Source organism: Euprymna scolopes, chromosome 19, assembly GCF_053919585.1.
Source record: "Euprymna scolopes isolate OS-2025 chromosome 19, ASM5391958v1, whole genome shotgun sequence".
NCBI lineage: Eukaryota > Metazoa > Mollusca > Cephalopoda > Sepiida > Sepiolidae > Euprymna > Euprymna scolopes.
In genome coordinates this window covers 79,648,234-79,672,957 of record NC_136500.1, presented here as the reverse complement: position 1 = coordinate 79,672,957, position 24,724 = coordinate 79,648,234, and the positions used below count along the sequence as shown (strand labels likewise).

Here is a 24,724-nt window from a genome sequence, read left to right as displayed (position 1 = left end):
TCTGTTTTGTGTTAAAAACATAAAAAAAAATTTTAAAAAGCAGATAATCTGTTCTTTTAAACAATGTTTGCTTAAATGGAAAATGCTACCTAAATACACACATATATATTTATACTAGCTGAAATTTAAAAAAAAAAAAAAATCGAAAAATACCGTTTCTAGCATTATTTCTACACACCTACATATAATCCGTCCACAAATATATGTATATGTCACTGCTAGTTTAATAGTCTTAGACTTAGTTAGTGCTTAGGAGAACTGGAAACAGCTTATAAATTATTTGATGTACATAAACTTTAAATGATAATAAAACTAATAAATTTATCTTTCAGGCCAGTATGTATTGTCAGTCAATAAAGGGCGAACGATCTGGGAAATCTTCATCGGAAGTCATCGATGAAGATGACGATGATAGTGTGAGTATCAACCTTGTTCCCGCTCAACTGATTATTTTCTCTACCTTATATGCCTGCTTTATTCTGTGTCTTTAATCATTAGAATGTAGTTTCGTCAGCTAAAACAGGCATGTTAAAACTTGCGTATAAGTATATTAAGCAATTCAAACACTTCTGCGTATGTTCACCTTTTCTCATTTCTAACTAGCTGTTCCAGCCGAGACGCCAATGTGAACAAACGTATATGTCATGGCCCACTCCTTTCATGACTGACAAGTAGGGCTTTCTTTTGACTCTTGGGTATATATCCGTTATGCAGAAACAATTGGTTATGATTATGTCAATACCGACTCTTTTCTTGCATATACTCTTCAGAAAAAATAGAAATCCCTTTCTTAGAAAGAAAAAATGCATGATGACAATATAATGTCAGAAAAAGAAAATAGAAAAAAAAATTCATAGAAGACTCTTTTTTTTTTTTACACAGAGGTCACCACTTATCAAGGCCCGGAAGCCACTCAGGGATAAGGGTTATAGTCGTATATTTGTTCTGGCAGCCATTTTGAGTCACAATATAAAACTATATATATATAAGTCTAAGTTACAATAATAGTGGATCAATAGATCGTGAAAATACATGTTTCATGTAATAATGCAGTAGCATGTTACTAATTATATGACAATTAAGTAGATAACACTGCATTTTTTGTTTGTCTTTTTGTTTTTTGTTTTTAATTCAATTGTGCAGCTTTTAATTTTCGTTCTTGTTCTAAACATACACCAATAATTCACAGGTGGTTCATATACCATAAAATAAACAAACCTGATATATGATTTTATAAAGAAAGTGTGTGAGAGAGAGGGGGGGGGGAAGAGAGAGAAAAGAAAGAAGAAATAGTGAAGAAGTAGAAAGTAGTAGGATGATTGAATGAAAGAGAGGCTAAAAGAAAGTACATAAGCAATTAAGCAAAAAAAATTATAAAAAAGAAGCCAAAAATGCTAATTAACCTTTTTTCTTTTTTGTGATTTTCCCCAGAAGACTATTGATATGTATTTGACGAAATGTCGAGAAAATGATGGCGATGAAGATGACGACGACAATGATGATGATATCGATGACTCCCAAATGGACATTCCTCGGACAAAGAAGCTTTTTAAGTAAGTGGAAAGACAGAGAAAAAAAAATGAGTGCTTCTATATTGAACGAACGAAACTCAAAACTCGAAATATTGAATTTCAAGTGAAACAATTGTGTTGGAATTCTTTTGTACCAATAATAGTGCATCCCACCTGTTTACATTTCTTGTGTTCTGGTTCTTATATTTTTTTTTTGGATTTCGTATCTTTTATGGTTCTTAGTTTCGTATATTTTGGGTTTGTACGAAACTCCCTTTAATTTGGAGAAAAAGGAAATGCTAGCTCCTTGATGACGTCATGAGCCCAGCGCGAATTTCGCTCTCTTTTGAAATTCCGCCGACGGGGAGATTGGACGCTCGTTTCATTGCCCGGCGCTTAAAATGGAATTTTGACGAGCTTCCTTCAAAGAAGAGAACCCGGCAAGAATACCCCGGACATGTGACGAGGCATGCTTCTGAAAACTATCTACGTGGTTACGGTCTGCACGTATTTGGAAGGAGTGTAATTTTTAAAAAAGACCTTATATCACGTGGCTACGGTCTGCACATAATTGGAAGGAGTATAATGATTTAAAAGGACTTTAAATCGAGATAAAAAAAGAAAACGGCACATGCCTGACTGGCTTTCAATTTGTGAGTATGCTCCTAAAATTTATTACATATGAGAGTGTGATTAGGAACTATTATTTTGAATCATAATATTGTATTCATTCCTGGATATGACATCTTCATTATAAGAACCAGTGTTATTTTTTTCATTATATGTTACTTTGGCGTTCTTTGAATTTAATGCCCGCAAAGGGAAAAACGTGCAACTAATTTTATTGTAAATAAAATGTTTCGTTTTGAAACAAGACCTTTATATTTCATGCTTTATCCCCCCCCCTTTTTATTTCATGCTTTTATTTTTTTTCAGGCTAGTTACTTTCGTGTCGAATTTATCTGGAAACAAGATAAATTTCCGACAAATGATATCTACGCAATTGCAATGTCACAAATAGTAACATATCCAAAAAATACGGAAAACAATAAGGTAGAAAAATAATTATTCATGAAAAATAGTTTTCGATAAAGCTTATACGGGGAATATAATTTTCCCGCATTTTGAATTACGTTTGTCACGTGACGCAAGCAATAGAACTTAATTATCTCCCTTGTCAATTTTTCTTTCTCTTTTTTTTTTAGTAAGCACAATATAGTGATTTCGCTTTATTTCACAATTTTCTTTTTTCATTAATAATTATTTTTCTACCTTATCATTTTTTGTAATTTTTGGGTATATTACTATTTGGGATATGACAATTACATAGGTATAATTTGTTTTACTTGAAATTCAATGTTTCAATTCATTCGTACAATATGGAATCAACAAAAAAAAATGTTCTTTTTTTACCTGTTAATTTTTTCATTATTGTGTCCCCACCTCCAACTGCGACATTTGTTTGTCTGTCTTCTTCATTATGTATGCATTGAAATTTGAAATAGTTTAAAAACCTGCCAAAATGCAGATTTCAGATTTTAAATGTATTCATACTCCTATAATGTCTTCTTGTGTGTGTGTGTGTGTGTGTGTGTGTGTGTGTGTGTGTGTGTGTGTGTGTGTGTGTGTGTGTCGATATTCATATTAAAAAACTTTTTTTATTATTGGTATTTATTTGCTTCCCCACGAAAGCAAAATGTGACACAAGGTCGTTTTTATTGTGGGGGGAAAACCAACTCCCCAAAAGAAGGGAGAAAGGGGCACTCTGGTAAGGACCAAAAAAAAAAAGAATAATAATTGTTTCAGTATAGAGGGTTTCCTCTCCATTGATCAACTTAAGTGTAGCATCAGAACAGATACTACACTTTGAGGTATCAATTTTTTTTATTCAGGTTAAAATACAAACATGAACAAAAAATTTAGGCACACGGTCAACTCAAAAGGAGGGGAGAAAGGGGGGTCGTTGTCATTCTTGTCACTCCAGAACTAAACAAAAAGTTCTCTTAGCTAGCATCCTCTTTCACCATAATACTGCATTCACCTATTCATACTGAGGGGCGTCCTCCTGAAGGCCAAAAAACAAAAAGGCAAGCGTTTTTTCTATTTATTAAAGCATTTATTTGCTTCCCCACAAAAGCAAATGTGACACAAGGTCGTTTTTAATGTGGGGGGGGGGAAACCAGCTCCCCTTTGCCCGATCCTATTTGCTTTTTTTTTTTTCAGTGATGTTTGAGACAGCTTTGAAGAACATCTCAGAAGGTGTAGGTGTTGAGTATCGATCAAGTGGAAGATTATTTAACCAGCAACGGTTCAAGGCCAAAACCAGAACTTCTGTGCAGACTGTTCTTGATCTCCTTCATGCTGATGACTGTGCTCTTGTCACCCATAATCTTGATGACATGCAGAACATCCTCAATAGCTTATCTGATGCATGTAAGGCCTTTGGTCTTACAATTAGCATAAAAAAGACTGAAATTATTCACTAGCCGAAACCACATGACATGCCCTCATCACAACCAGTAGTATATGTTGATGGTGAAGCTTTGAAAGTAGTATCTTCTTTTACATACCTCGGATCTGTTGTGTCTGATGATGCTAAATTTGAAAAGGACATACAAAGTAGAATTAATAAAGCTAGTGAGGCATTTGGTAGGTTGCTACACAGACTCTGGAACAGCCAGGAGGTGTCTCTAAAAGTGAAAGTGGCAATCTACAAGTCTGTTGTTCTGCCTACTCTTCTGTATGATGCCGAAACGTCGACCTTGTACCGAAGGATATAAATCAGCTTGATTCCTTCCATATGAGATGTCTGTGTTCTATTTGCAATGTTGGATGGTAGGATTGTGTTCCAAATGATGAATTACTGGACAGATGTGAAATCACTGGTATTGAATCAGTTTTGATCAGGATACAAATACAGTGGTCAGGTCATCTTGTGAGGATAGATCGCTCAAGAGTTCCTAAGCAATTTTTTTATGAGCAATCAACAAATTCTTGCAGCCCAATAGGGTGTCCCCTGTTTCGTTACAAAGATAAATTAAAAGACAACCTGAAGCATTGTGAAATTTTCTCTGAGCTCCTGGAAGAGTGCAGCAGGGTATCGTACCGAATGGAAGAAAATGTGTTTTCTAGGGACCATAGAATTTGAACATAACTGCCTTCGTTATAGGGACACCCTTCATGCAAATATGAAGGCAAATCACCAGAAAAATCCACCAAAAACTGAATATGTATGCCACTGTGGTTTCAAAGCACAAAGCAAAGCAGGTTTATCTATTCACTCCAGAAGGCATCTTTGACCGATGAGCATATGCAGGTTCACCGCCTCCAGAGAAGTGTGCTGGACACCTGCAGAATTGTGATTATACATGCGGTGTCACAGAGCTTATAAGAGCTGCTGAAAATTGCATACTGAACCCTCATTCATCATCTTTGATGAGAGAATACACCATATAATAAAAATATTTGCTTTATTTCGATTCTTCAGACTACTGTTCTTATCCTGAGTGCTATTTTCACAATGTTTCGGTCGATATAACTGTTAGACAAAAGCAAACAAAAAAAACAAATCAAAATGTTCGAACTTCTCCGCAATTCAATTCGCTGCACCACATTTCTTAACGCTATTTGCTTCACCAACTCCTTGTGATTCACTTCGCTGCCCATGCTATGAATCATCCACTATGCTACTCCTGAATAACTCAAGAGTCATCCTTATATTGTATCTGGGTGACTGCATTCTTATACCATAAGGGTGTCCAGTGAGAGCACACACACAGTTCTTGGGCGCTTTTGCGTATGCCGATCACAGTCCCCTCCAACCTTCTGGTGTATCTTGTCGAACTCGGGAATAGTTCTCTCAAAAGTGTCCACACTAAGAATTGAACCTTCAAAAGTTCAATCGTCAGTGCGAATGACACTCAGAATACGATTGCGAATTACTTAAGACTTCTACCCAGTCATGATTGACAGGACGATAGCATGATACCTCTGTGAATTAAATAAATGGTTTCATTCAAAATACTGTGCAGATTCCTGAGTTCGACAGAAAGGTTCCTGAGTTCTACAGAAAGATTTCCAAGTTCACCAAGATATTCCTGAAGAAAGTCGAAGGTGACATCAATCGAAACGTTTTGAAAATGATATTCGAGATGAAGAATCCAAATAATATGAATCCTAATCTATAAAATTCAGAAACGAAACATATTTGTTTGAAGTTTTTATTCAAGCAGAAATACTTTAATTCATGACTCACACTAAGAGTTGTTAGAAGACACTAAATGGAAAAATAAATAAATTAATAGAGAATAATAAATAAACAATAAATAAAAATAAAATATAAAATATAAAAATTATTTAAGGGGAGATGATGGCCGGTATCTGCAAATTCAGGAAAAAGCAAGAAAGAAACTCTTGCTGACATTTGTTTAAGTGATGACCTGTACATTTCAGTTAACCTATATTATTTTGCCCTATATATTTTTTTTGTGCGTTTTAACATTTCCTGTCTGGGTCATTTTGACATTTGTTTTTCTATTTTATATTTAATTCTATCACTATTTAATTTTTTTTTCCTCTTCTTCATCTCTGATCTTTCTTATTTATATTTATGTCTCGGCAGTAGAGTGAAAAGCATATCTTATTTTTCTTTTCTTAATATTATTGGAATTTTTTCCCTTTTTTCCCTTTTACACATTTTTGTGAATTATTCCATGGATTTCTGCCTTTGGATTATTTTGGACCATCTTCCAATTACGGGATTTCCTTGGATTTTACTTGTGCAAATGGAAATTCAATTAATTTTCTTGAAGTTATATATTTGGATTTTACCCTCACTGGATTATTTATCTTCCACCAGACTATCCATTCACGTGTAATCACCTTTTTCTTCACCATATTCCCTTTGCTTCACTTTTTTGTTATCAAGTAAGATCTTTGACTTACTTGTTGTTTCATCAAATACTTTTACATGCAAAATCCGATCCTGCATTTTGCTAATTCCTACCCTCTGATGAGAAGGAAAGTATTTCTTCGAAACTCCACGGATTAAGGACTATCCACTTATCAAGTGTTTCCTTTTCAGATTAAATATGTTTTTAACTCTTTTTCAAAGTGTTTTTTTAACATGTTTTATTAAGTGTTTGCTCGTGTGTATATATATATATATATATATATATATATATATATATATATATATATATATATATATATATATATATATATATATATGCCCATGGAAAAATTTTTAAAGATGGCAACCTCGATAAAAAAATTCCATCCCCATGTGAGTTTTTTAAAAAACAAATTTTGACTGTAATTAATTTGATTCTAATTGTCTCTGAAGAGAACGGTAAATAATGAAGATTCGGTATGCTATAATTAAAACAACCGTTTGTCTTTTTACCCTTCGAAACAGCTGTCAGACTAAGGAGAAAAAAATATATAATAACATGTCTTAAAAAATAATAAAAACAAAAATTGTGTACTAATAAATAAAAGGTGTTGTTTTTCCGATTATATAAATTATATATATATATATATATATATATATATATATTCAGAATATGAGAGATTATATATTGAGTTCGGCTGTGGAATGTGAGAGATAAATGTACTGAGTTTGGCTGTCGAATTTATTATTTATATATGTGTGTGTGTGTGTGTGTGTGTGTGTGTGTGTGTGTGTTCGTATTTTCCTCTTCCATTCGTCGAAAAATAAAATAGGTATTTTTTAATTATAATAGTTTTAATATTTTTTTTTTTAACTTAATTAGTTTTTTTTTATTTTTGGTTATCAGAACGAAATTTTGTAATCGATAAACGATAGTTTCTACTGATTTTTTGTACGGATTTGGAATGTTATTAAGTAGATTGATAGCATGGTGGAGGACAACGGCAGAAATACATTTATTAACAAAAAAAATTAATCCAATCAAGGCAAGATTGTTGGGGTTTTTTTTTGGTTTTTTTTAATTGGAATGAGAGACACAGAATTTAAAATAAAACAATAACATTAAAAAAAAACTGCAGACAAATTTTTGCAGGCATAGACAGAAAAGTCGGTACTTGTGCAGCTTACGAACCGAGCTGAAATAATGACGTTATTATTTAGAAAGCCATTCTTAACATCGGGAGGAGGTGCTTTTTAATTATTCTGTTTCGTTCACCTAACAATTTAATTAAACCCTAAAAATTGAATTTAACTTGAAAATCCTATCTAAAAAAAAAAAAGTACAGTTCGTAAACTGCACAAGTACTGAAGAGTTATAGCAGATTTCTGTAGACATTCGAAAAATGTATATTTTTTGTTAACCAAACAATCTTCTGAATTTTCTATTTGCTGAATTTTTACATGAATCCTTCGATTTTAAGACTTTACATGAATCCTTCAATTTTAAGAATAAGGGAGATAATCCAAACAATTCAACCTTGTGAGATTTTAGAAAGACATTTAGGGTTTTGTGCTTTTGGGGCACAACCTAAGAAAATGAATAATTCAACAATATTATCCCTGGGTAAAAGCTGGACTCTGGCTACCTGGTGCTATCGTGGTAGTTATTCCCAGTGGGAATCGTCGATATCGGATGAAATAACACAGAGGTGGAGAGAGAGCAAAGAAAAAGGGTCCGATCTGTTTGGTGTCTCTCGGTAAGGAACAGGTTTTTCCTTCAAACCGGAAGCTGTCCGATTTCCTTATGGGAGAGAAGGGATCAATGCGCCGTACTCCTGATTGGTCAGTATATGGCCAAATAATACAGGGGAGACGCATTGACTTGCGAGAGAAAAGGTTCCATTTGTTTCTGCTACAGACATTCTTAAAATGGTGAGGGTAACATTGGAAAAATTCAAATTCGTTTAAAAATAATTTTCTTTATAAAAATAAAATGGCACTTCTACACTATCAGAACGAAATTTTGTAGTCGATAAGTTAAGTTTTCCGATAAAAACAATGGTTTCTACTGATTTTTTTTGCCAATTCTAATAAATTACAATGTTAGCTTCCAAATTATGCAGTTGAAATTACCTGAATTATTAAAAAAAAAAAAAAAACAACTTTAATCATGTTAGCAGGTGAAAACTTGCAGCCATCTTGTTTTTATAAGATAAATCGAAACGGAAAATTACCTCCCTTTTGAACTCTCCTGTGTCTTACACAAGCAAATACGATCATTTTCTTCAAATTTTATTTTTATTTTCTTTAAATAATTTTTTACTTTATCGATTTTCATAATTTTTGGATATAATCATCTTAAAAATATGAGGAATACGTAGATGCCATTTTTTTTTAATGTGAAATTCAGTTTTACGATTTCCGAAATTGCGTTCAAATAGTGTAGAAGCACTCTTTTATTTGTTACTTTTTTACAAAAATTTATAAAATAAAATTATTTTTGTACAGGTTGAGTGATGCCTCAGGAGAATTGGAAATGGATATGATTGCTGAAACTGATGGGAGATTAAATAAATCCGATCTTAATTCTGCCGTAAGTATTCCCGGAAAACACAAGTGCTAGTATTTGACCAGGTATTTTCAAATACACTGATTTACAAATAAAATCGATAATCCAGTAACACGTTCCATTGCATGTGTTTAGTTCGGTGCTTGTTAAGATCGATTTATTTTAATACGTTGTTTTAAACAAAAGAAATATCACATACTTAATTTTCATGCCGAAAATAGTAATATATCCAAAAATTATGAAACATCGAGTAGAAATTTATTTCTAGTTAAAAGTAATTTTTACAAAAAATTGGGTAAAATCGCATTTTTCTTAGACATTAGCAGTAGGAGGCTATACACAGGAGACATAACTCCGAAACAAACATTTTAGAATACTTGTGTCATGGCTGCAATATTTTTTGTTTACAGCGATAGACCTTTTTTACAAAAAACATAATAGCAGTTATTCTACTTGATGAATTTTCGTAATTTTTGGATATATTACTATTTTCGACATGACAAGTATATAATATTGTTTTTGCGTAATGATATATTTAAAAAATCGATTTGTCAACTTATATCTTAATCAGCACCTTTAGTTCTTTTAATTATCAGTGGAATATTTAGAATTCCTCTGTCGATTCCATGGTCCTGTTTGCGCTGGTCGCTATACGACTGCCTCTGAAAGCGACCAAATTAAAAGATGTGTTCTAGTGTAATCCCTTGTAGAGATAACTCCTCCTCGATGTATCTAATCTTTGTAAAACTCAAATAAAGTAAAACCGAACCAAACCGATTTCATTTAAACAGAAGGAAGTAAAAAAAATATGAAAAGAAAACATAACGCAAACATCTATACAATAAAACATAAATAAAATAAATGGAACAGAAAATGAAAGTATTTATTCTCTTCCACCGCAAGAACTGTGACATGAAAGTTGGAAAATGGGATTGGAAAAGTCAGTGCTCTCGAGGAGGAGTACTCTGCCTTTGCAAAAAGGAGGAGTTTGTGATTAGAAATGATAAGTGAATGTTCAATGTTGTGGCCAGTGCAGTTGAAGTGGATGAGACCAAGACTGAGTATGTGAAGCGTGTGAACTTTTGAATTAACTGGGAAGAAGATGCACAGAAAGTTCTTCCAGCAAATGTGGTGAATTAAAGATCATGGCAATGGTTTAGCGCTGAGTATCTGGCAAAGAACACTGCAGCCTTTGTTTGTACAGCACAAGAGCAGGTCTGTTCAAGAAAGTGGTTCAAGGAAAAGATATTGTTGCAGAATGCCGGATTTGTGGAAAGTTTTCTGGGTCAGTTGTGCACCTTGCTAACAGGGTATAGCAGACTGGTTCAAAGGGAGTATTGCAAAAGGCATGATCGCGTTGGGCTTTGGATTTACTGGGAGATTTGTAGGAAGTTTAGGGGGAAGTTTGCTTGGAAGTGGTTTGAGGAGGTACCTGATGAAGTAAGAACAAGTGAGGATGGCAATGTGGAGATATGGTGGGGTAAAAGTGTCATGACGACCAAGCAATTTGAACATAATGGTCCGGATTTGATAGTCACTGACAATCTCAAAAACGTGGCAAATCGTAAACTTTTCAGTGCTCTGGGACAAGAATGTGATAGAGAAGGAGTATGAGAAGTGTGGCAATTACGCTTTGTTGGCCTTGGAGGTAAGAGATATGCATGTAGTTAAAACCCAGGTAATTCTGGTTGTAGTAAGTACACTAGATGTGGTATCAAATCGTCTGGAAGGACATTTGAAAAAAACTATGAATCGTTGATGTATATTTGGCAGACTTCAAATCTTTGCTATTGTAGATACCACCAATAGTCTTAGGAAAACGCTTGATCTTTGAAGCTCATGGTTTGGAAGTAGGATTGAGGGAGAGGAAGAGTTTTCTGTGAATGAATTCCATCTCTTTTCAAGGAAACGTTATCAAACGAAATTAGGATCATTATTATCATCGTCATCATCATTATTATGTATATGGGTGTGGATTGAATAAACATATTTTAACAACATCCATTTTTGTGATTTGGAAGGGGGTACTTTCTGCTTGATTTACTTTTCTCCAATATTGATGAATTTTTTTTTTTTTTGAAGGACGTATTCCTCATTGATACTGGCACAGAATGTATCATTTGGATCGGAAGGAGAGCTTCTTCTCGCGAGAAATCCAATGGTATTCCTTATGCTCATGTAAGTATTTTACCTGTTTTTTTTTTTGTGAAGAATGTATTAAATAAATATTTTTATTGGTGTTTTTTTTTTTAATCATTAACGAAAAATAAATTCATTTCGATTCATTAAAGCCACCTGCAGTTTTACAGCTGCTTTTAAGAAACACAACATCAACAAATATTTTCATTATTATTATTATTATTGATGTTATTATTAGTCTTGTTATTAAGATATGCAAATTTTCGCTAAGAGTTCAATTTGAAATATGACTTAAAAAAGTTGATAAAACAGCATTATCTCTTTAATGACTTCAAAGACTTCATAAATTCATATACCTGTTATTGGCATGTATAAGAATGTATTCTGTTATTGGCATGTATAAGAATGTATTCTGTTATTGGCATGTATAAGAATGTATTAAATAAATAATATAAATATTGGCATAGTACACTACATGTACTATGCCAATAAAATGATCTCAATTTTCCCTCGTCCATACAGTTTTACGCTCATCACTTACAGCACCTCCTAAAATGTATTCTGCGAAACTGTGCATGGATCTCATCCACGTTTAAAAATTGATACATTTAATCCAAACAAAATGTCTTTCTTGATTATGTTTCCCATTAAAGAAGGTAGCAAACGTTTTTCACTTTCTATACATTAAGTCCTCTCACACCACTCACGTTACCGGGTTACAGCATTAAAATGTATACTTATTTTTGCTTGATCGTTATTATTTCTTATTTTTCCTTTAATTGCTTGTTGCACACACTACAACAGATTATTAAGAGCATGAATAATAAGTCCTCCCTCCAATTCTACTTTGCATCATGCTTATTTATTAATATTAGATTGGTAAAAAAATTATGTCGTTTTTTTTTGTTTTTTTTTGACATTCAATTTCATGTCAAAAACGACATTATTTTTGCACCAGCATAATATTCTTTAAAAAAAATTCACTTAGATTTAAAATTCTAGATTTGTACAAAATGTGAGTAAGCCTAAATCTAACTAGAATTTTTAAGCTGAGTTGTTTGTGATGCAATTCTCTATCTACACAAAAGCCAAGTACGTCCAAGGATGGAGTACTGCTGAAAAAAACAGCCTATCCTGCCTTGACCGAGTACAAAACAGACTTTGTAGCCTAGTGGGGGATGCCCTTTTCTCTTCCCTGCAACCTCTCTCCCTGAGAAAGGACGTTGCGAGCCTTTCGTTGTTTTATTGTTATTTCCATGGGAAGTGCTCATCTGGTCCCCCCCCCTCGCCAATCTTTCTCGAAAAACACCCAATCTACCTGAAACCACTTTCAATAATTTTCCCCACTCTTTATCTGTGCCTAAATCAAAACGTAGATTCCATGAACAAAGTTTCTTTCTTAGAACTACACGCCTGTGAAACGCTCTTCCTTTTGCCGGTTTCCCACTTGACTACAACTTGGATGTCTTCAAGTCCAACATAAACAAATTCCTGATAAACCACCCCCTTAAGTAAGACACTTTATCAGATCTCCATTACTAACGATTACTACAATATTGTCCCATTGATTACTGTACACACAATAACCATTATCCCCAAGTGGCTTCCGAACCTTGATAAGTGGTGACTTCCTTGTAAAAAAAAAAAAAAAAAAAAAAAACCTTCCACATATTTTCTTCTACTATATTAATAAAGTAATCTCAATTTTTTTTTTTTTTTTGTTGACACAGTTTTGATAGGAAAGTAATTGAACACTTTGTAGAATAAAAAAGACGAACTGTCTCATTCTAACATTTAATAAACGGCTTTATTGGTCATCTTCGTTAGAAGGTTGTATCGTGAAAAGGTTCGTTGTGGAAAGTGTTCCTCTGTGAAGAGGTAGATTAAAGATTAGACAGGCTTGTTGAAAGAGACGGAGTTCATGTATGTTTGTGTTGAAAGTAGTAGTGGAAACATGCATCACGAATGATTAGAGACAGTACTGTAGGATGAGAAAGAAAATTTGTGTGTGTGTGTCGCATTGAAGTCAGTGTGTGGAGATAGCCATGTTGGCTTGTTTGTAACCACGTCTTAGTCAAAGCCCGAGCCCAAAGGCCAGATGAGTTCTCTTCGAGTTCCAAGACAGAAGTTGGAGGCGACAGGTCCGTTTCATGTGGAGTTGTTATCAGTCCACGACCCGGGAAGAAAGAAAGTGTGTTGCCGGTTTAACTTTTTATAAAGTCGGTCACGTGACTGAGAGCTGGCTTCTGATTGGACAAATCAGGAAGTTAGTGTATTCAAAATCTCCAGCCGTGAGAATTCACTCCAGCTTGTGGTTGTTGCAATTTCGTCTGCTACAACTTCTTTCACAAAGCTTTGCACTCATCACTTGCAGCACTTCCCACAATGTGTTCTGCGAAACTATGCATGCATTCCATCCATGTTTAAAAACTGTTACATTTAATCCGAACAAATGCCTATTGCAGCAATAAATAAAATAACTACCTAATATCAATCAACTTTATAATGACTAAGGAAAATGCAATTTTACCCAATTTTCCATAAAAATTACTTATAACTATAAAAATAAACTTTCTACTTGATGAATTTTCATAATTGTGAGATACATTACTATTTTCGACATGACAATTTAGTATGTGTTATTGTTTTTGCTTATGACCACATATTTTTTAAAAAATCGATCTTTCGATTTTATCTTAACAAGCACCAAACATTGTTAAGATAGAGTCAAGAGATACATAAGTGTCAACAGAAGATGTTAAAATTAATCTTATTTTATTAACTCTCGTCTGTGTAGTTCATCAAAAAATCTATTTGTTTTACAATGTAAATATGAAAATCCGATAGCAAAAAAAAAAAAAAAAAAAAACTTACCTCCATTAACACTTATAGCACTGAGGCCTATCCATAGAAATTGACTCAGAAAATAGTAAACACACGAAATGATGACGTTGCTGTTATTGTGTAAAATGCTGACTTTATAAACACGTCTGTGATGTTGTAGGCGTATCAGAATTTGGGGGGAATTTTTGAAGCCCTTAACACAAAACTGCAAATAAAATATACAAAACTCGTAATTTCTTTTTTTTAAAGTGGGGTTTTTAATTTCTTTATGGAATATACTTCCAAAATAAACTATTAAAGTTTTTTAAAAATAATAGAAATATTATTTTTTATTTTTTTAAAAAGTGTTTACAAAGTGCATGCGCATGCAGCCATTTTTTTCTACGTAATAAAATGAATTGAATTTTACGAGTTAAAGTTTTTAAAATTTTTTCAATTTAAAAATCTATCAAAGTTTTTCTATTGGTTCAATTTTTAAGATATTTTCAGATTTAATGTGAAATTGTATGCTCTTTCCAATAAACCGAATATAATATTCTAGACAAATGTTTTTACCCCCCCATTTTGAAATGTCTATGAAAAAGAAATAATTAATTTTCTCACCTACTGTTTATACATCAAAACTGAAGATAAAAGATCAATAAATAAAATAATCTAATTTAAAACAAAAACAAAAGAATAGTTATGTGCAAATTTACCTGTAAAGTCAAAAGTTTAAAACTTTTTTTAAAAAAACACGTTGATTTTTTTTTAAGTGAAACCTCATATTTTGAAAATATTGTCCTGTAAAAATTGGACACCTTCATCAATTTTTTCTATTTCATTTAATGTATTTTTTTTTAGATTTTTGAAAAAAAAAATTCATTGCATAAAGAAGAAATAAAATATTTTAAATCAAAAACTCATGTAATTCTTTAAGAGAATAAAAAAAAATGGAAAATTTGTTGGCGGTTTTTTTTTTTTTTTTTAAGTAAACTCAACTATTCAACTCATTAGTGAAATGTGATCATTTTTCAAATACGGTGACCCATAATTGACTAACTTGATTGTTGACAGCAAATAGAGAAATTCTAAGTGGAGATAAGACACATATCAGCACTTCAAATGCTTTATCCTTTATATAGTTACTACCGGAAATATATTTGGTCTAATGTGTTGTTTTTACGTTTTTTAAATAATTAATTATGGCGGTTTTCGGCCTTCATATTTTTCAACTGGAAGAAAGCGAGACAACTCTGTTTGTGAAATTCTCATATGACAATTTAAAATCGTGGTATTTTTTTAATCCTTGCTTAAAAAAAATTATTTTATTTTAAAAATACATCGAATATAAAATGTAAATATGGAAAATTCTTAACAATGAAGAATGGAAGCACTCATTGATTATTATTTTTTATAGGTAAGTCAATTTTGGGGATTTATATATGTTTTTATATTCAAAGTAAGTTAAAATTCGTTGATTTTCTTGAAATCTTTTTTTAAAGAAAACCGATTTAAAAAAAAAAATATATTGCATATTTTTCTATTAAACCTTTTATTATTTTAAAATTTGGTCTTTGCTCCTTTTATTGAAAAAAGAAAATAGGGTTTAAATTACATTTTTCAAGTAGCTATAAGCTTCAAAAGACAGTGAGTCTAATTATTCAAATTTTTTTCCCTCATTTTTAATGGCGACATCTGACACTAGTGATGATGCCTACCAAACAATAAATATTAAGTTTATATTATTTATATTTTGAGTTTATTAATAGATATTGAAATAAATTCAATGGCCATAATATCATGGGTTGCATGGGGTCAGTATGAAACTTATTTCAAATTTTTTATTTATTTATTTATTTTTAAAAATTTTTTCCAGAATTACTTGAAAACAACATCCCATCCGCTTATTTCAGTCACGTGTCTGAAGGACGGAGCAGAAAACGACAGCTTCTGGAGTGTGTTCTCTAAATCTGAATAAAGATTTTCTTTTGTTAAAGATAGCAAACATGGTTGCCAGGGCTGAGGCATGATAATACAATACACAAATAAATATCTTGTTTTCTTGATGCAAAAGCCATGGCAGAGTTACCAGTGAGACAGTTTTGTACGATATATAAAAATTAATGGAAGGCAAAAACGACCCCCCCCCCCGCCTTCCATTACGATACTTGTCCAGAACTTCACCCCTTCCCCCATAAAAAAAAAATGACGAAATATCTATATGATGTACATATCGGTTACAGAAAAAAAAAATGTACACCAAAAATTACTTAACTTGATCTAGTAATTTTATTGACGCTTCTACACTATCAGAACGGAATTTCGGAAATCATAATATTGAATTATACATGAAAACAAGGGTATCTATGTATTCCTCGTATTTTCAGCATGATTTTATCCAAAAATTACGAAAATCGATAAAGTAGAAAATTATTTACTAAAGAAAATAGAAAGTAGAATTTGATGGAAACGATCGTATTTGCTTATGTAAGACACAGGAGAGTTCAAAAGGGAGGTAATTTTCCATTTCGATTTAAGCAAGATGTCCGCAATTTTTCACCTGCTAACATGATTAAAGTTTGTTTTTTTTTTTTTAATAATTCAGGTAATTTCGACTGCATAATTTGGAAGCTAACATTGTAATTTATTAGAATTGACAAAAAAAAAATCAGTAGAAACCATTGTTTTTATCGGAAAACTTCACTTATCGACTACAAAATTTCGTTCTGGTAGTATAGAAGCGCCATTTTATTTTTATAAAGAAAATTATTTTTAAACGAATTTGAATTTTTCCAATGTTACCCTCACCATTTTAAGAATGTCTTTCAAAAATCTCACAAGTTTGAATTGTTTGGATTATCTCCCTTATTGTTAACTGATGCAAATTAAAGGGGATGTGTCTTAAAATCGAAGGATTCATGTAAAAATTCAGCAAATTGAAAATTCAAAAGATTGTTTGGTTAACAAAAAAATATTCATTTTTCAAATGTCTACAGAAATCTGCTGTGACTCATCAGTACTTGTGCAGTTTACGAACCATGCTTTTTTTTAGATAGGATTTTCAAGTTAAATTCAATTTTTAGGGTTTAATTAAATTATTAGGTGAAACGAAACAGAATAATTAAAAAGCACCTCCTCCCGATGTAAAGAATAGCTTTCTAAATAATAACTTCATTATTTCAGCACAGTTCATAAGCTGCAGTAGGCTGCACAAGTACCGACTTTTCTGTCAAGAAAATAAGAAGTGCCTGCAAAAATTTGTCTGCAATTTTTTAAAAATGTTATTGTTTTATTTCAACTTCTGTGTCTCTCATTCCAATTTAAAAAAAAAAAAAAAAAAAAAAAAACAACCTTGCCTTGATTGGATTATTTTTTTTTAATAAATGTATTTCTGCCGTTGTCCTACTCCTCCACTATGCTATCAATTTACTTAATAACATTCCTAATCCGTACGAATCAACGTCCCCACCCCGCCTCACATATTTGTTGTTGACTCATTATAATATCTAAAAAAAAAAAAAAAAAATCATTCAGTGCTTGTTTACATAGGTGATCTTTTAAACCAACGCATTTCAGGTGAAAACATTATTACATATTTACATGTCATGGCGAAATAAGTATGAATTCCAAAAGTTATGAAAAAACGATCCATTTAGAAGATGTACTAGATGCATTTTTTAACGAGAAAAAAAAAAAAAAAAAAAAAAAAAAATGGGCAAATGTGTATTTCAGCGGCCTAAATTATTTTGACAGACAAAACTTTATAAAAATTATTTATTTTTATATAAAACACATTATTAGACCCTAAGGATGAGATAAAACCCGAAAATTTATTGTTTCTTCTTTTTTTTTTAAGAAAAATTAAATTTTTTTCGGATTTTATTTCAGCCTTAGGGTCTAATAATGTGTTTTATATAAAAATAAATTATTTTTATAAAGTTTTGTCTGTTAAATAATTTACGCCGCTGAAATACACATTTGCCAAAAAATGATCTACAGTTAGATTCCGTTTAAAAATGGCGAACCATTAAGTGAGTTTAACTCAAGGAAGATAAGTCAGTTTGTCTTACTGAATTGGTCGCATAACTGTTCAACATTAAAACATGCAAGAAAACTCGATAATTCAATGCATTTTATTTTTCTTATTATTTTTTCTACAAGATCATTTTTCGTAATTTTTGGAATTTATACTAATTTCGGCACAACATTGTAAGTATGTAATGTTTTCACCTGAAATGCGTTGGTTTAAAAGGTCATTAATGTAAATAAGCACCAAACATTCAAACTGCTTAATTTTGCTTAATCTTTATTTTTATCGTTATATTTTTTTTATGAAAATGTTGCTTTTGTATGTAAAGAATCATAGATTCTCTTCATTCTATTGACTTGAAAACAAATAAAATATAAGATTTTTAATGTAAGATTTCAAAACGTTGTTTTAAAATCAATCATTCATCTTCTTTGTTTGTTGTTATTTTTTTTTTTAAATATCAGTGCATTAAAAAAAATAGATAAGACCTCAGCAGCATTTAATGATCTTTGTAAGATCTAGAAAAAACAAAAAGAAAAAAATTCACTCTCAGATCTGAATCAAGATTTTCTAACAGCAATGTCGGCGCTTCTACACTATTAGGACAAAATATCGGAAATCATAACACTGATTTTCACATGAAAACAATGGTATCTAGGTATTTCTCGTATTTTTAAGATGATTATATCCAAAAATTACGAAAATCGATAAGGTAGAAAATTATTTATTAAAGAAAATAAAAAAATAGAATTTGATGAAAACGATCGTAAGACATGGGAGTGTTCAAAAGGGAGGTAATTTTCCATTTGGATTTAAACAAGATGGCCGCAATTTTTCACCTGTTAACGCGATTAAAGTTTTTGTTTTTTTATTAATTCAGTAATATTCAGGTAATTTCGACCGCATAATTTGGAAGCTACAATTGTAATTTATTAGAATTGACAAAAAAAAAAAATCTCTTTTGTGATACTACGAGCAACCCCCCAAAAAGAATTAAGAAGTAATAAAAAAAGAGGAATAGCTAAGAAAAACAGAAAGAGAAAATATTTGATCAGCAGAACAAAGGTATAGGAGTAGAAAGAAAATGGGAAGGAAGTTGTTCATCAAGGCACACAAAGGCAGTTGAAATAGGACTGTTAATCAAGGTATAGCAGAATTAGTTTACGGACAGTTTTAAAAGAGGGAGTGAGTTTTGTGACAATTTATGGACAGTCTTGAGTTTGCGACAGTTGGGGACAGTTTCCATTTTGGTACAGTAGAAAGATGGCTGTGGCTTAGAGCAGATGGGGAAATAATTGATCAACCAATTGGTGAACGTGGCCTCAACAGAAAACTAAAATGAGGCCCTTAACGTTTCAAGGGTCGATGCACACGTTTGGATCTTTCTAAGATAGGGTTAGATAGAAGTTTGTGCAAATTCTTTTCATTTTCGCAGATTCCCTTAGATAACAAAGATGCAAATGTGTTTTCTTAACCAATAAGCTACTTGGAAGATGTCTCTCAGTGAAAATCTGTTAAACAAATGTAACGTTGCAGTTACAAAGGAAATAAAGAAATAAAAATCCATTGTTTTCTCTTTTAGCAAAAGCTTTTATTACCGTACTCTCCCGTCTTGACACCACTTGAAGGTCTTTCGTCATCGTTCATCTCACCCAGTGTACACTTTTCTTCTCCGACCTCACGCCAGCCATTTCTTGTCTTCAACTTTGCGCATCTATTTTCTTCAATGTCGACTTTGTTTCTGCCCCGAACACATGGTGCATTTTTCTCTTTTTTTTTCCCCCTTTTTCTTCTCACGCACACTTCCTAATTTGCAAGCCAGCCATCCTTTGCTGCTGCTGATATTTTCTCATGTACTCATATCCACTATATTACATAAAGCCTAAGATGAAGCTAATTGCTTCATATTAGGAGCCGTAAAATCATTCGAACTTGTTAAAGAGCAGTTGATCGATTCACAGCGATAGAGAATGACAGAAGGTCAGTTAGATTATTTATCTCCTCCCTCCCATGGCCGAAACATATAACACAAGGCCAGGAAAGTAGAATTTGAAAAATTAGTGTCCAAAATGAAGAGCACTTTGGCTGAATAAAAACTGCCTGAGCAACTCTGCTGTCATTTCCTGGTAGAGACACCTATGATGATTAGCAATAAACTAACCCCTTCTCGAAGGTCAAGAAAGTAAAGCCTGGGAAGGTGGACCTCTTAGAACTGCACCAGGACCATATTGTAGACCGACAGAGAAGCCAGCATCAAAGATAGTTTCATACTAAAATCAGAGTCTCAACTAACTCTGAAGACTTAAGGTAAGTTATATAAAGACAGAAAAAAAAAGGTTTTGTTTAGTCTTAGGAGACAATGGATACCCCCTGTAAGAGTGCCTGTGCATGTAATTGTAAAGTAAAGCTTAGTCAGCACTGTTTGATTCCAGTGGTAAAGAGAAGTTCAAGATGACTGGAAACAATGCAAAGGTAGATTGATCATAAGTCCAAGTGGAAGCGCTTAATCTAAATCCTTTGGCTCAAAGCAGAGCGCTTTATGTTTCTGCTTTTTATGAATTCTTTCTTTACTCTGAAATTTGAATAAATACATACCGTTCTTGTTTATAAAAGGGCTTTGTTTTCCTTTTATTTGACGACTGTTTTGCAACTACATCCTAAGACGGAGCACTATTGCCAAATCTGAGCAAAAGCTGATCAGAGCACCCTTTCCTACCTTGGTAAGGTTCAAAACCGGCTTTGAAATCTAGAGGGCAATGTTCTTTTCTCCAACTTACAACCGTTTCCTCACAGAAAAAACGGCTTGAGCCCATCTCTGCTCTATTTTTATTTTCATGGCAGATGCTCGACTGAATCTGTCTGGTCTATGATCCCCACCAGCAAAACATCCACAACAACCACTTATTGAGCTAAAACAACTGTCAACAATTTATCCTACTCTCTATATGTGCATAAAACTAAACGAAAATTCCATGAACAAAGTTTCTTTTCTAGAGCTGCACACCTGTGGAACTTCAGTTTCTGTCGAGCCACTCTCTTAAATAATCAATTTTTTTTTTACCAGATTTCCACCTCTACCAATCATCTCGGTGTTGTCTTACCAACCATCTGACACTCATTAACCTTTATCCTTGATTGGACCTTGTTAAGTGATGACACCCTCGTTCCTATATATTAGCCGAGAAAATCATTAAAGCAAAGATTATGGATTACTAAAGTTTTTGTTCTTTTGTTTGACGAACATTTTGTTACAAAATATTGCAGAAGTTTGATTAAAGATTTATACTAACAAATCACAATATTTCTTCAATTTCTTTTTTAGTATTCAACTGGCTTTACAAACTCACTTTTTCCTGACTCAAGCAATCTAACTTGAACTTAAGAAATCACATAAAAGAACCCTTATTTTGTTATTGTTTGAGGCAATATACGTATGTGTACTAGAAAATATGCTGGTCTTGCAGTCTATGCTAAAATAGATTTCTATATACCTTCAATAAAAAAAAAAAAAAATTGTAGTGAAATTGAGATGAAATTCAAACGCCAAAATACAACTGGCTTGAATAGCTACCCACTTTCTTTCTCCACTTTGTTGGGATATGCTTTCCTCTTCACTTCCAAAAGCAAATGATAGTTTTCACAGGAATATGTTAATTCAATATTTTTAAACCAATGAAAATCGTTTTAAACTCCAAATTTAACAAGCTGATGCAAACTGGGAAACCCCTATAAAACGAGGAAATAAACAGTAAAAAGCAGACTTCTCCAGCTGGCATACTCAACAGATTAAAGAACATATGGTAACAACCTTTTCTCGCACCATGCCTTTCACCGGGGAAGAAGTGAAATGAAAAAAAAACACTTCAACACTCGCATTCAAGTTCCATGCACATCTATACTTGCAGTATCAAGAACAAAGTAAACCAACACACATACATACACACTGTCTAATACTCACATACGCATAAGACTTGCATTTTTTTTTCGATGCTTCTGCAGTTTAACTCACCGGAAGTATTTTTTGGGTTTTCATTTTCAGAAAAGTTATACTAACAAAAAGGGAAGACAATCCAAAATTAATTAATTTTTCAAACAATGTCTCAAGTGAAAAATAAAACAACTTCATAGACATCAACATTTCTAAAATGACTAGTACAATCCTTAAGATATTTATTTTATCTAAAGAAAGAAATTTATCTTAAAAAGTTATATAAAATACTACTCGTTTTGATCATCCGATTGTTCTCATCTTGAGTGTTATTTGTGTAACGTTTCAGTCAGTTTGGTTGTTGTCTTGGAAAAGAAAGGAGAAAAGTTACTGGCTCCGTAGATATTTTCGTATTATTGGAGTTGGTCTGTTTTATGGCCATGGTTTCTTTTGTGTGTGTGTGGGGGGGGGGGGGAGAATAAAATTGGTTGACAAAGGGGAGGTAACTAATAAAGATTGACAGGATTATTTCCCTTCCATCGTCAAAATTTTAAGTACAATTTTTGTTTTTCCAACAATTAGAGGCTCTGCAGCCATAAAACAGAGACCAGCTCCAAGAATACAAAAACATTTATGGAGCCAGTAACTTGTCTCATTTCTTTTCCAAGTCAACAACCAACATGTCTGAAGACGGTCAAAGGCCAAACCAAACAAAACGTTACACAAATAACACTCAAGATGAGAAAAATAGTCCGATCAATACAAATGATATAATCAGTTCTCATCTCAAAAATTCAGAACTGTTGGATAAAATACTTTCTACAATATTCTAAACTGAATGCTATATTTTATTTGTACATTTAAAAAAATATTTTTACATTTAAAAAAATATTTGTGTTAAAAATAATTGCTTTGAAATACAGAATGTTAGATTTTATTTGTAAATTTTAAATATAATTTATTTTGAAACATTGTTGATAAATTTTTAATTTTAATTCAATAAATATTTTGTTATTCAATATTTTCTGTTGTGAACCGTCGTTATTTCATTGAACTTATTTTTGAATTATCAGAAAAGTTTGGTTAGAAAACAAGCATTAATTTTGGATTGTCTTCCCTTCTCTTTAGTACAAGTCTTCTGAAAAAAAAAAAAAAAAATACTTCCAACAAATTAAAATGCACTCGTGCCAAATATTCAATACAGGGTGGAACGATAAAATTGTCGCCCTAAAGAAAACAACACTGCAGCTTTATTTTAAAACTTTTGGAAAAAAATCAATTTGGGTAACTTGATTATGTAGTACAGCTGATATGTATTCAATGTAGCCGCCTTCAGCCTCAATACGAGTCCAGAACTGGGAGCATGCCTTTTCCACAAGTGCCGGAGGGGGGAGCTGGGTGAATACTCAGCAGATGGTAATGATCAGGTGTTGTGGGAGGTCATGTTGGTGATGTTCTCAATATATGACCAAACGAAGTTGTTCAGCAGGTTCAAGTCAGGAGAAGAGGGAGGCTAATAAGAAAAGAGTACAAAGTCGTAGCACTCCTTCTGAAGTCAAGCCTAGGTCTCTTTAGACTTGTGGGCTGGCGCTGAGCCCCAGCTGCCACAAGAGGGATCTGCCAGTGACCATCTAATTGCACCAGGGATCACTACACTCTTCAGCACATCCAGGTAAACTTTGATGTTGACTTTCAAGCCGACTTCGAAAATGTGAGGGGACATGATATGGCCCTCATTTGAAACCACACCAAAGACTATAACCGTGGCTGGAAACTTTGTTTTTATTAGCCTGGACACATCCTTGTTATTCGTGGCAATCCACCGATGCACTCTGAGGGTGCTGGCAATGGTCCTGTTGTTATAACTTGGATCAGTAGAGAGCAAAAGTTGTACAGCGTTGCATCTCCGATCTCGCTTGTTGAACATTGTGTCACTTTCAGACATGATAGAAGGCTCCTATAACTTTTGGGATTTGTACACAACAACTGGGCAACTAGTAGATAGTCTGCAACAGAAAAAGAAAACCGTTTTTCATCAAATGGAATCATGTATTTTCTAGGGTGACAATTTTATCATTTAACCTTGCATTTTACTAAAAAGTGATTTTGAAGCTTTTAAATTTGTAACATGTCGGACAATGTTTACAATGGTCGTGGGACATTCAAATGTGATTTTAAAGTTGTTAAAACGTCAATTTAAGAAAACAATATATACCTGAATATTAGGTGCTTGTGAAGATTGGTGATATTTTAAACTAATGCATTTCAAATGGTTCATTACATACTTACAGATGTCGAAATTAGTATAAATTCTCAAAAGTTAAGACAAATGATTCAGTAGAAGATATGCAAGATGTATCTACAATTATGTTTTAATATTTTGTGCTTAAAAATTGTAGACCCTTAATTTAAGTCATTTAAATCAAGGGAGATAAGTCAATTTGTCATACTGACTTGAGCATATTAAAACATAAAAACTGATAATTCAATAAATTCCATTTTTCTACTGTAGCATTTTTTGAATCTATACTAATTTCGAAATGATACATAAATACGTAATAATGTTTTCACCTGAAATGCGCTGGTTTATTGTTTTATCAATGTAAAAGTACCAACAAAAGTTGCATGGGAAACGTTTTAACGTTTGAGGATGCAAGGGAGATAACTTATTTGTTTTTAATGCAAAAAGAATATACTTTTTATGTTAAAAAATGGATACTTAAAAGTCAAAATTAAAGTATGAAATAAATCTAGTTAAAATATAAGTTAAAATAGATAAAAAGTAAAAATATAAAAAAAAAAAAATGTGTTAATAGGTCATAATAACGAA

General features: G+C 32.5%; 1 protein-coding gene across 2 annotated transcripts in view; it reads left to right on the top strand.

The window, feature by feature from the left end:
* Positions 1–17,286, top strand: part of LOC145239778 (gelsolin-like protein 2) — a 96,062-nt gene extending 78,776 nt beyond the window's left edge. Inside the window, exons 9-13 of one of the 2 annotated variants that reach the window (XM_080103252.1) lie at positions 333–416; positions 1,435–1,553; positions 8,911–8,995; positions 11,054–11,149; positions 15,813–17,286. In XM_080103252.1, the coding sequence (XP_079959378.1) occupies positions 333–416; positions 1,435–1,553; positions 8,911–8,995; positions 11,054–11,149; positions 15,813–15,914 (486 nt within the window). In that variant the 3' untranslated portion in view covers positions 15,915–17,286. Of the gene's footprint in view, positions 1–332; positions 417–1,431; positions 1,554–8,910; positions 8,996–11,053; positions 11,150–15,812 lie in introns of both variants that reach the window. The other variant, XM_080103251.1, reaches the window with a different exon arrangement.
* The last annotated feature ends 7,438 nt before the right edge of the window (positions 17,287–24,724 follow it).